Genomic DNA, 12368 nt, shown 5'->3' with positions numbered 1-12368 from the left:
AATACAGGTTAAAGCTAATATTTGTCGAGCATCTATTGCATTCAGGGATTGCAGTTTACTATATCATCTCACTTAATCCTTTTAACAACTCCATGAGCCAAGTGCTATTATTATCTCCATCTTAGTGATAAAGAAACCTAAGCTCTAAGAGATTAGGAACTTGTTCTAGCTTACCAAGCTAATACATGGCAGAACGAGCCCCAGTTTTTGACTGTCTACAAAGGATGGATGATGCCAGGATCACCTCTGCCCCATGACCCTCCCAGTACTTCAGACATTTGAAGGTACCTTCAGCTGAGTCTTCTGCTCTTCAGATTAGATTACCTCGGGTCACCTATTATTCCTCACATCATATGGATCACAGACATCTCACCCTTTTCAAAAATAGATTTTCCCCCAATCTGCCTGTTCGTTTTACCAGGTCACTCCATGATATGGGGTATGGGTGTGAGGCGGGGGGCTGTGTCTGTGTGGTAGAGAAGAGAAATAGTAAAGGCTGAGAACACAGGTTTGCTTTCTGGAAGTGCCTTAGAGCCAGACCGCCCTTGATCAGCCTGCCACAAGGCAGCATGTAATTCATACATGTCAGGTCCTAAATGGAGCTCAGTGATCTTGGAATCCCAGCATCTGCTCCTCTTTGAAGATCACTGACGAGTAAAACAAGCACATTTCTAAGCCTATGAATCTCTTTCTATGACAAAGTGAGGTCTGTTTTCTTTCCTTCTCTGGATGCCAAAGACACTTTCCACAGCTGGATACAAAGGGCTTTCCCAGAAGGGAAGTAGGGGCCCCACTGTTCCCCCAGAAAGTAGCCCTTAGGAGGTGGAGCTGCTCATGTTAGAGAAGCTCTTTCCACCTGAGGCTTAATCTGTTTGTGCCACCGACTCCTCTCCAACCTGATGAAGCTTACAGATCCCTCATGGCCCTGTGACATAATAATGTAGTTCTGTATTAGTACTTTATCGTTATCTATGTCTAGTAACTGTGATGATTTTGAAGTAGTGGTATTAATAATGAAAAGAACTGCTAACTTTCCATTAGACATTACTGAAAATAAAAATGTAATTATTTTCCAGAAAAAGTCACAGACATGCCCCCCTCAATGCTATTGACCCAGGATAAGAAACCCCAGGTTAGGGGACTGAAACATCAGAATCTCAGCCAGGAGGGACCTTACAGGCGACCAATTCATTTTACAGATGAGCAAATGTTGCTGCTTGAAGATTTGGTAAGATCTTCAGTTTGTGATACATCTTGTAGGTTCTAGAGTATAGTATTTTGAGATTTCTTTGTGGAGAAATCAGTGGGGAAAGTACAACTGAAATTTTTGGACAAGTATCTGCTTGGCACAAGCTTTGAACACACTTACTTATAAAGTGACTATAGGGTAAAGGGGGGAAATACCTACAATGGCCCTTACGTCCTGGGCTCCTAGAGAGCTTATAGTCCTCTACCCAGTACACAGTGTCCTTTCTTACAAAGACATCCCCACGCATTTAAAGAGACACATTTTGCTTTCAGTTCATGACAATACCAAAGTGAAGACTCAGTTGAACTTCAATAGATTCTTCAGAAGAAATCCCCACACTACACAGTGAGAGATTTTCACTGTCATCTGGACATGAAGACCCAACCCCCTAGGAGCCACACAGGCTCCCGGCAGACACACATTCAGCAGATGTTACTGGGTGCCACCTCTCCAGCTTTACTCTCGATGTCTGCCTCATGCTCCACGGGGTCATTCCAAACCTTAAAAGGAGCAAAGCCCCTAACTCTGTCTCTACTCTGTCTGTCTTCCAAAGGAAATAACGTATCTAAAGATCTGAAATATTTTCTCTCATTTCAGATCTGGAAGGTACCACAGAGGTGATCTCTCAGAGGCACTAACATAAACTTTGGCAGAACTATTCTTCTTTAAGCAGATGCATCTAAATACCAGGAGCTCCAGGCTGTGTCTCCATGGCAGTCAAAAGTATCTCCACACTTTTCCAAGTTTCCCTTAAGCAAGTCATAAAGTCTGTGGTTGTGTTTGAGAAAGCTTGAGGTTGTGTTGGGTGAAAACAAAGTGCAAGAAGGTTCATGAGTTCCCTAAGACAGAGATGGCCAACTATTGGTTTGTTTATACTCCAACTATTTCAAGAGAGAGAGAGATGAATGTGTTGAATGACCCAGTTTTTATTTGGTCATAAAATTTCTTATCTCCATTTCACACAAGAGGCAATTGCCCAGGCTCACACAGCTGGAAAGTAGTGATGAGCCCTTGGGTGTTGAGCACTAATTCTGCCGCTCTATCCCTTCTGCCACTCAATGTCCACGGGCAATGAGCAGTCATGGTGTCACACCGAAGGCCCTGTGCTGCTCTGGCCTTCTGAGCCTGATAAGTGCCATCATCCATGCAGGTGCTGCAAGGAGCAGCTACATGTTTCTACGCTTTCATTGGCTTTGATATCATTGCCACCACCGGGGAAGAAGCCAAGAATCCTAACACGTCCATACCATATGCTATCACCGCCTCGCTGGTCATCTGCCTGACAGCATATGTATCTGTAAGTACCATATGTTGAAGGGGCTCTTCCCATATTCTTTCTATATCTGATCTTAAAATATGGTTCTAGGACTGTGTCTCCTCCTCGGAGGGGAAGCAGGACTTTTCTTGTGCCTTTTTAGTTTCTGTACGATTGCATCTGGTCCCCAGTAGCCCCACCCATCAATGATAAGAGAAACACATAACTCCGAACTGGAAATTCAATCTCAAGTTCTGAATCTCCATCCTTGCCTCTCCCTGTGCCCAGACTCTGGCTGTGGGCTGCTGCCTCAGGGGATGGTGAACAGGGATGGGCTCTGGTCCAAGGAGCTCAGGTCATAGGCTGGCAGTAACGGGTGGCCTGCAAGCAGAGGCATTGTGGCCTCTGCACACAGCCCTCAATGCTCCTCTGTCTTCGGGGAGCTTCCCAGCAGTGAAGAGGCGAGGCTCCCAGAGTGCACAGAGGGAATACATTGTCATCCGGAGACTCTCTTTTCCCTTAAAATCTCGGGGCAAATGCACTTTCTTTCCACGTTGCTCTGACTTTTCACACCAGCACAAACTCATCACTGGGGTTTCCCTGCCTCAGGCAGCCCTCAGAATGAAGCCTTCAGCTTTTTCTCCTCAGGATCCCCTGAGATGCTGCTCCACACACCTTTGATGCTTCGTTGCTCAGCTCCCATGCCAGAATTTCTACGGTAGAAATAGCTCAGCCACATCCAACACCAAATCAGCCCCTGGCAATACAGAGAACCAGATGACGAGTACACGCGTGCGTGCACACACACACATAGGTCTGAAAGGCCCTACCCACTTGGGTCGCCACAATTAGAAAGAGCTAACAGCATGCCGCCCTGCCATTCCTCTTCCCCAAACAATCTTCCTCAGCAGTTAACTATGGAAGTCAGACCAACTATCATTCAGGGAAGCTGCAAAGCAGAATTGTTCTGGAAACAAAACAAAAACACCAGAGAATAACCTCAGCAGTGATTGATAGAAACTCAGTTGCACACCCACACATTTTATGGTGGGGCCAATTATCACCTCTATGTGCGCACACATGCACGGGCTTCATATCCTGTCTCTGTCCTGATTCCCCTGCCGGTGGAGTGTGGAGGGAAGGATGGCAGGGCAGGAGGAGCAGCAGCGGCAGGGCTCTGCATTTCTCTCTCCTCCCCTTCCCACAGAGGAGGGCTTTGCAGCGCGTGCATGCATGTGCAAGCGCGTGTACACACACAAAAGAAATGAAGGCTGTCCTCATCATCATCTAAGGCCTTCCTTAGAGGAGTACTTTTGAGACTACAGTGAACTCTTGTCTACCAACTTTTTATGCGACCTGGTCTGGCTGGCAGCAGACTCACTGTGGTTTACTGGAGTCATCAGTCACACTCTCCTCCAGGCTAGCCCATCCCACCCCTAGAGGAGATGTCACAGGTGCTTTGTACCTGGGAAATGGTCTCTTTTGGACTACATGAACCTTAACTGTGCCTCAGGAACTGTTTGGTCTTGTCCTGCTCATCAGTAAATCACCGTAACCCAGTGAAAAGAACCAAATTGCTGGGTTGCTATGGTAAACACTGCTATCTTCCCTAGGGGCCTAGGGTTTCCCTGGGGGAACCTTAGCTCCCAAAGCACAGGCAAAGAAGTGGTTTACATATGACCTCCCTTTTCTTGTCAGAGTTTTAACTCTCTCCTTTATGCCAGGATTGGTCTTCACAGGCCTGGGAAAGTTCACATCACTGGTTGCTCCACTTTCTGAGCTAACTCTGGAGAGGTGAATGTTAAAGGTCTATGAAGCAAGACAGGTCCTGAAGGGCCCAAGTCAAGAGTTCCCTGGTTCAGCAAAGCGTTGGTGATCTTACAGCCTTAGAGTGGGAGTGGGTTCCACCCTGATGCCATAATGTGTTTGTCAGCCTGTATGACCCTCAGGATTAAGCTAGAGAGAAGTAAAAATGTGAACCCCGATTGGGGCCCCATCAGCTGACCAACTGTGGACCTCCTAAATATCTACCTTGCAAGTTCTAATGTCTGGTGTTTGGAGTAAGAGACAGTACAGATAAGTCCCTGACCCTGAAGGAATAAAAGAAATGAGAATCTTGTCTTTATGGACAGGATGTCCGTGGTCACTTCTGGGCAGCAGCTCTCCCCATCTGTTAATGTCAGCTCCCACTGCACTGCCAGGGCAGCTCTGTTTCCACGGGACTGAAGTACCTGCAGGCTTATTTATTCTTCAGCCCCGAAATGACCATATGCAGTCTTTAGAGACCACCTTGAGTAGTCCACTAAAGTCCAATGTGAAGAGAAAACATGGAGGTCAAGAGTTCCAAAGCCAGATGGCTAGTCTAATAAGGCCACATGCCACCAAGGGCAGAGCACTTACCTCTCCTGCAGCCATCTGTGCATGTAATCTGTCCCCTTCGCCTGTACTCATGTCTGCTCTTCTCCTCTACCTGCAGTTGTGTCTTCTCTTGTTTTAACAGGTGAGCGTGATCCTAACTCTGATGGTACCATATTATGCCATTGACACTGAATCCCCACTTATGGAGATGTTTGTTGCTCATGGCTTCTATGCTGCAAAATTCGTAGTGGCCATTGGGTCAGTTGCAGGATTGACAGTCAGCTTGCTTGGCTCCCTCTTCCCAATGCCAAGGGTCATTTATGCCATGGCCGGTGATGGGCTGCTTTTCAGGTAAGAGAAGTGAGTTCCACTCTACTGCACCTATCAAGGATGATTGTCTCCCCCTTCAGTCTAGTACTAATTTTGATGAGTGCCTTTCACATCAATTGCAGAGCTTGTCATACATCCTAGGAAAGTTTGAGCGAAAAGAGCCACGCCCTGAAATAGCCCCTCGTCTTGCCTCTGGGTCCCACAATCCAATACCAACTGATGTGTTCCTTCCATTGCCCTTCTTCCTCCTGTAGCATTATGTTTTGCTTGAAAATGGTGGGTGCCAAATTTTTGCACAGGGGAAGAAGAAAAAATCTGTTGCAGGGGTATTTTATGCCTCCAATCCCATGAGCCCTGGTACCTGCCCGACTCTCCACAGCACCTCTGAAGTTGAAAAGAAAATAATAGTCAGAAAGAGAAAAGACCCTTTGAATGGAATGAAGTAATTATAGCAACAATGGCTACCATTTATTGAACATTTGTGTATCCTGGATGCTTTGTGTACAGTATCCCATTTAGTCCTCACAATAACTCTATTTTGCAATGAGTATATCAGAAATTAGAGTGGTAAAAATATCTTGCCCTATGTTCTTCAACTGCTGAATGACAGGCCAGGGTTTGAAACCAAAGCTATCTAACTTCAAAACAGACTTTTAACCATCCCAGTATATGGACAGTTCTAACACCCTACCATTGGCCACGCCAGTATCAGGGTGAACAGCTGTTACATCTCCACCACCGCAGACCTTTCTTGATCACCTCACCTGGTCGCTTGCCCATAAGTGGGATGTGGCCCCACCTCTTGGTTCCCAGTACGTTCCCTGGAAAACAAAGGAACTCGCAAGGGTACAGAGGGAGCTGGAGCAGAGACATAACCCTGGCATCAGCTGCCAGCATCTCCTTCGTTTCCTTTGCACAGCCCTTGCAGTCTTCACCAGGTCCAAGCTGCCGCATCTGTGCTGCTGAACACATCCAGAAAGCGGTACAGTGTCAGAAGTGTGACAGCTTCACACATCCAAAGGTTTCTCTGCTGTCAAAAAAAAAAAAACACAAAGAGGAAAGATGCTGAGGCTTCAAGCAAATTTACAGTTCTTTGTGAGTCACAGAAATGCAGGAAGGAGGGATGAAAGAGGATGGCGGTGGAGCAGGAGAGGAAGGAAGGACGGAGGCGTCAGGAATAGCTAAATGTCTGCAACTTAATCACATTTGTTCATCTTTTCTTCCTCAGATGGTAAAGAGATGACTTTAAACTTATACTTTTAACTTGATATGCACTGTAGCATGGCAGTTTTTGGAAGCTCTGGAGACATTTTAATGCTGGGCACCACTCCCAGAGGTCCTGATGTAGTAGATCCCAGATTCACAGGTTCAAAGGGTCCCGAGCAGACCATGACTTCCTCCCATCATCCCTTTTCACAGCGAGGGTTGGACCCCAACTTAGATCTCTAATAGATCTCCTCGAGCCACGCCACTCCTCCTATCACATAATGAGTAGGAATTTTAATAAGGAAGCTTGCCCTAAAGCAGGGAATGTAAGTGAATCATAAATTATATTCTAGGAGCCAAACTCTGGGGTAGGAATAGCAGCCAGTTAAAGCAGTGTGCCAAGATAAATTGGAGGGACAGGAACAGAAAGCGCTAAATACACCAACCTATCGACACTTGGTCACCTACCTGGGCCATCTTAGAATCGGTCACCATCCATGACACTCCACTAACTCTCTACTTACACCGCCCTCCAGGTTCCTGGCTCACGTAAGCTCCTACACAGAGACTCCCGTGGTGGCCTGCATCGTGTCAGGCTTCCTGGCTTCTCTCCTCTCACTGTTGGTTAGCCTGAGAGACCTGATAGAGATGATGTCCATCGGCACACTCCTGGCCTACACCTTGGTCTCTGTCTGCGTCCTGCTTCTTCGATACCAACCTGAGAGTGACATTGATGGTTTTGTCAAGTTCCTGTCTCAGGAGCACACCAAGAAGAAGGAAGGCATTCTAGCTGACTGTGAGAAGGAAGCTTGTTCTCCTGTGAGTGAAGGGGAAGAGTTTTCTGGCCCCGCCACCAACACTTGTGGGGCCAAGAACCTGCCATCCTTGGGGGACAATGAGATGCTCATCGGGAAATCTGACAAGTCGACCTACAATGTCAACCACCCCAACTACGGCACGGTGGACATGACCACGGGCATAGAAGCGGATGAATCTGAGAACATTTATCTCATCAAGTTGAAGAAGCTGATTGGGCCCCGTTACTACACCATGAGAATCCGGCTAGGCCTTCCAAGCAAAATGGACCGGCCCACAGCAGCAACAGGGCACACAGTGACCATCTGCGTGATGCTGCTCTTCATCCTCATGTTCATCTTCTGCTCCTTCATCATCTTCGGTTCTGACTACATCTCAGGGCAGAGCTGGTGGGCCATCCTTTTGGTTGTTCTAATGGTGCTGCTGATTAGCATCCTGGTGTTTGTGATTCTGCAGCAACCAGAGAACCCCAAGAAGCTGCCCTACATGGCCCCCTGCCTCCCCTTTGTGCCTGCCTTTGCCATGCTGGTGAATATCTATCTCATGCTAAAGCTCTCCACCATCACATGGATCCGGTTTGCAGTCTGGTGCTTTGTGGGTAAGCAACTTCCTTTTGGGCCCTTAAAAGCCTCTGTGTCTCTCCCTCTCTCCTCTCCCTCTTCCTGTCTCCTCCCCATCCACCTCTCCCTCCCTTGTCCCCCCTCCCCCCGGGCCTGGGAATGGAACCCTGGGCATTTTGCCACTGAGATACATCCCTGGTCCTTTTTGTTTTTATTTTGAAACAAAGTCTCACTAAGTTGCTAGGTTGGGCCCAAATTTGCAATCCTTCTGCCTTAGCTCCAGGTAGCTGGGATATAGGTGTATACCACTGTATTCAGCTGAACAAAATTATCCAAACATTTACTTCTAATTACCCTATACATCTCCATTCTTAAGAAAATTACTGGCTCTATGGACCTTTCTTTGCATTAGAATCAATGAAGTCAGTTGTCCCCTTTCTGCTTGTTATGTCCTTGGCCATTGATTCTGATAGAGTGATGTTGATAAAATCCATCATTTTACTGAATACTACATTATTGAAATTTCTTCTTCTTAGAAAAGCCCATCTAAAGTGTATGCACATATTAAAAAGAAACATAAATATATTGTTCAGATAAAGAGTGGAATTCTGTCCTGGAAACTAAAAACTGTGAAACAATTCATTTATCTCATATAAATGATAAAACTTCAAAGGTCATCATGCTCTAATTTTTAGATGAGCAGGGTATGAATTGTGGGTTTTTCTGACAACTGTATCACAGCCTTGTTCAGTTTCCCCTTAGCGCATACTGACTTTTATAAAGCATCCAAGGGTTTTGCACTTTTTCCCCAGGTCCTCTCTTCGCTCTCTGGTATCCAATCTTCCTCTTGGAAAATCCCATCATACTATCACTCCTGCTAATTTTCTCTACTCTGCTCGTATTAACTGTGTGGCTTCCTGATCCTCAGTGGTTTATAATTTTCTGTGTGGGATCCAGATTGTTGTCTGAACTCGCTCGTGTTGATTTCAAGAAGCCCTGTATCTTTTCCAAGATTTATAATTTAACTTTGTGATCAATTTATATTATATTTGCATCACTCGTTTACCATCTCTGACCATCACTGATGTTTATGAGATGGCTGGGCATTGACACAGTGATAACTTGAAATCAATGTCTAAGCCACAACTAACTTTAAAGTTCCCAAGTCACTATTTTTCGTTTGCTTGTTTGTTTGTTTGTTTGTTTGTTTGTTTTTGAGATAAGGTCTCACTATGCAGTTCAAACTGGCCTTGAACTCACTGTGTAGCCCAGGCTGGCCTCAAGCTTGCAGCCATCCTCCTGCCTCAGCCTCCTAAATGCTGAGATTACAGGCATGCACCACCGTCCCCAGGCCTAGACCATTAGTTTTATGTCCCTTACACAATTTGGTAATCCCAGGATCTCTGATAAGAATTACTTAGCTAAGGAGGACCCCTAAGTAATTTGAGAAGTAGGCTAGTAATGGATTAAGTATCCCCTGCCTAAAGGAGAGGAAAGACAACTACTCATGACTCAACTGGCCTGAGCAAGAGGACAGAGACTTGATGAGCAGTCTATCCACCACTTGAGACCAGAGAAGTGGGTGTTCAGGGTGTGTTCTCTATGCCTATGCTATGCGCTCAAGAATCACTTCTTAAATGTGATGAAATATTTTTAAAAGGAGAAAAAAGAAATGCAGTCAAACAACCAGAAAGACCTCCAAGGATGTAGAATCTGGATGGGGCCTTTAAGGTAAGATCTAGATGGAGGAAAGCAGAAAAATACATCACAGTCTAGGAAACACAGTGTTCCCAGCAGATTTCTTGCCTCTGTGGGTCACTCTTGCCTTTCTGTCAACATCATGTCCCAATCCTCCACCATTGTGTCATCTTTTGTTAGACTTTAGGGAGGTTTTTTGGGAGGACTTCATTAACTCTGAGATTTTCACCATTTATACAATTTATTCACGGTCTCTCATGCCAATTGAAACACTTTTCCATGGTTGACACCATTGGAAAGATTCTATTCTGGGCAGAAGTGGCTGGAGCAGGTAGAAATATTTTAGTCATGAGCTTGTGAAGAGAATGAAGCTATAAACACCAATACACATGGACTGATTGGTTATTCAAAGGATTAAAGCTGGAGGGGCTTTCACATCTATTACAGTGTCTCTCCTGGCATGGTGTCCATTCCACTAGTAATATTCCAGATGGATTTAAAGAAAATTTGAATGAACTTTCTAGAATACTTTACAGTCATACATTTTCAAATGTAGTAGAAAAATTGTATGTATTCATGTATTTTTATATATACACATATGAATCTGGTGATTTCACAAAAATTTGTGCTCAGGAAGAAACTATAAATTTTTTTTCATTTACAAAGTGAGTAGTTTTTTAAAATATCTCTACAGGTGCCACATGATTCATAATAACAGCTAACACTAAAGTAGCACCTATACCAGCCATCATTCTGAGGGGTTTATTTCATTTATTTAATCCTCACAACAATCTCCACTTTAATGATAAAGAAACTGAGGTACTTGCCCAAGGACAGGCGGCCAGAATCTAGCAGTCAAGATTAGAACTTGGGATGCAGAGGGGGGCAGAGTCAATGGCCAATACATTAAAAAGATAGCATAAAAATAAGGAGAATTGGGGGGACATGAATGTGCTCAGCCAGCTCCCCACCCGTCCGCCTCTTGATTTCACAGAGGCATAAATGGAAGCTCCAAAAAGATGATATGTGATGGTCACAAGACTTCATCTGAAGGGCTGTTACTAGAATCCAGTAGGCCTGCGATCACCAAGTTCAAATCACAGCTCTGCTATACCTTGTCTTGTGACTTTGGGAAATACATCTAACTTCTTGGAGCCTCTATTTACTTATCTGTAAAACTGCAGATTGTTCTATCATCCTAGAACTGACTTTTGGAGGCGCTCCAATGAGAAAATGTTAGGAAAGCAACAGAAACGTTCCCTCACTTTCTTTTAAAATCTCAAATGTTTCATTGTTCACCAATGTGATCAGACTAGCTGTCACATGTTAGAACACAATGTGGACCCGTGCAGACTCCCACTGACCTTCTATCAGGCAGGAAAAAACTCCCTGCGTGCCTTTCGTAATCTTGCAGATAGCACAGACTCCAACCTCTCCCAGAAGCTGCTCTCCACTGACGCAGGCGGATGTCACCCTGCAGAGTTGGCTGGCTAGACACTGGGACAGGCACCTGTAGTTCAATGCATGCCCAGCTGATCATGATGGGCAGCCCACCAGCCACATTTGGAAAAGATTTCTAGTATTTCTGGACAACTGCTGCAAACTGCTTTGATAACATGATTTTTGAAGGCATCCATATGACAAAACTCAACCCAGAATAGAGATTATCGATCTGGCCGCACATCACTAATACTCTGGGTTTCTTCTGAAACATTCTAAGCCCAAACTGTCCTTCCCACCCCAGACATACAGAGATTTTTCTGCTTCAATTGGCCTTGTGTGGTCAAATGTTGGGTACTTTTAGAGACCCTCCAAGTAATTCAGCCAGGTTTACAACAGTTCTCAAAGTGTTGTCCCAGGCCAGTGGCATCAATATCCCTGGAGAGTTAGTTAAGAAGTGCAATTTTGGACTCCCTCCCAGACATGCAAACTCAGAATCTCTGAGGACAATTTAAGGCAATGGTGACAAACCCACAGCATGTGTATTATTGTGTTTTTCTTTTAGGACAAAAGATGTTAATATGTAAACTGTGTTTTTCTAAACGAAAACTTCAGTATTCAGGTTTAATTACAGTACTGGCATTTTGTGATAAGTAGATTTTGGGTTGCAGTTTGGCACTTAGGATTCACCATCACTGACTTAAGGCATAACAAGCTTTCCAAATGATTCTAATGCATGCCAAAAGATGAGAGTCACTGCTTTAGAGATCAGAAGAAGAAATCAAGCAGGGCAGATAATTTAATCACAATAACTATTTTATAAAATCAAATTTTTGCATGTAAAAATATATCCATTAGACACTTCAAATTGGCTTATAAAATCTTTAATGATCTTTTAGAATAAATATCCCACTTTTAAACTTCTAAGCTTGCATAACATCAGATCTTTCTTTTTAATCTTTCTATGCATGGTAGAACTTTCTTGGGAAGAACAGTAAAGATAATTTTAAATGGAGCTTCTTATGAAACAAGATTTAAAAGATTTCCTTGGTTAGGCTGAGCCATAACTTGATAATCATCTTAGACACATTTTTATCCAGTGTCATCTAAATGAGTCTTAATTACAGCATTTTATAACAATATATTGCTAAGCTTTTGACCTTCAGAAGAACATAACTTGGAGTGAATCATGATCTCCGACAAGCTCGCCCAACACATGTTTCTTTTCCTTGAGACAATTTAAATAATACACAGTGAACGTTATTAATCCCAACAAAGTGAGCACAAAGCAGCCTTCGTTTTCCTTTTTTCTTAGCTAGTGAGGATTTGCAAAGGACTCCTCAAGGCGCTGGGCAGAGTCTCGGCGAATAGAAGCTAGCAGGGACCCAGAGAGAACTGTACCCTTCTCTCAGACCAACCCTCCCTGTGGGCCTTCATCATGAAATAACCATCTAGT

At 44.4% G+C, this 12368-nt stretch overlaps 1 protein-coding gene across 3 annotated transcripts in view; it reads left to right on the top strand.

Annotated features, from left to right (window-relative positions):
- Nucleotides 1-12368, top strand: part of Slc7a14 (solute carrier family 7 member 14) — a 123854-nt gene that overhangs the window by 97687 nt on the left and 13799 nt on the right. For all 3 annotated transcript variants that reach the window (XM_063227153.1, XM_063227154.1, XM_063227155.1), the window contains 3 exons: nucleotides 2400-2546; nucleotides 5005-5213; nucleotides 6935-7812. In XM_063227153.1, the coding sequence (XP_063083223.1) occupies nucleotides 2400-2546; nucleotides 5005-5213; nucleotides 6935-7812 (1234 nt within the window). The remainder of the gene's footprint in view (nucleotides 1-2399; nucleotides 2547-5004; nucleotides 5214-6934; nucleotides 7813-12368) is intronic.

Source organism: Cavia porcellus, unplaced genomic scaffold (genome assembly GCF_034190915.1).
Source record: "Cavia porcellus strain 051 isolate PalLab524CR breed Dunkin Hartley unplaced genomic scaffold, mCavPor4.1 scaffold_17, whole genome shotgun sequence".
Lineage (NCBI taxonomy): Eukaryota > Metazoa > Chordata > Mammalia > Rodentia > Caviidae > Cavia > Cavia porcellus.
Note: the sequence above shows the minus strand (reverse complement) of the source record. Positions and strands in the feature narration are given on the sequence as shown.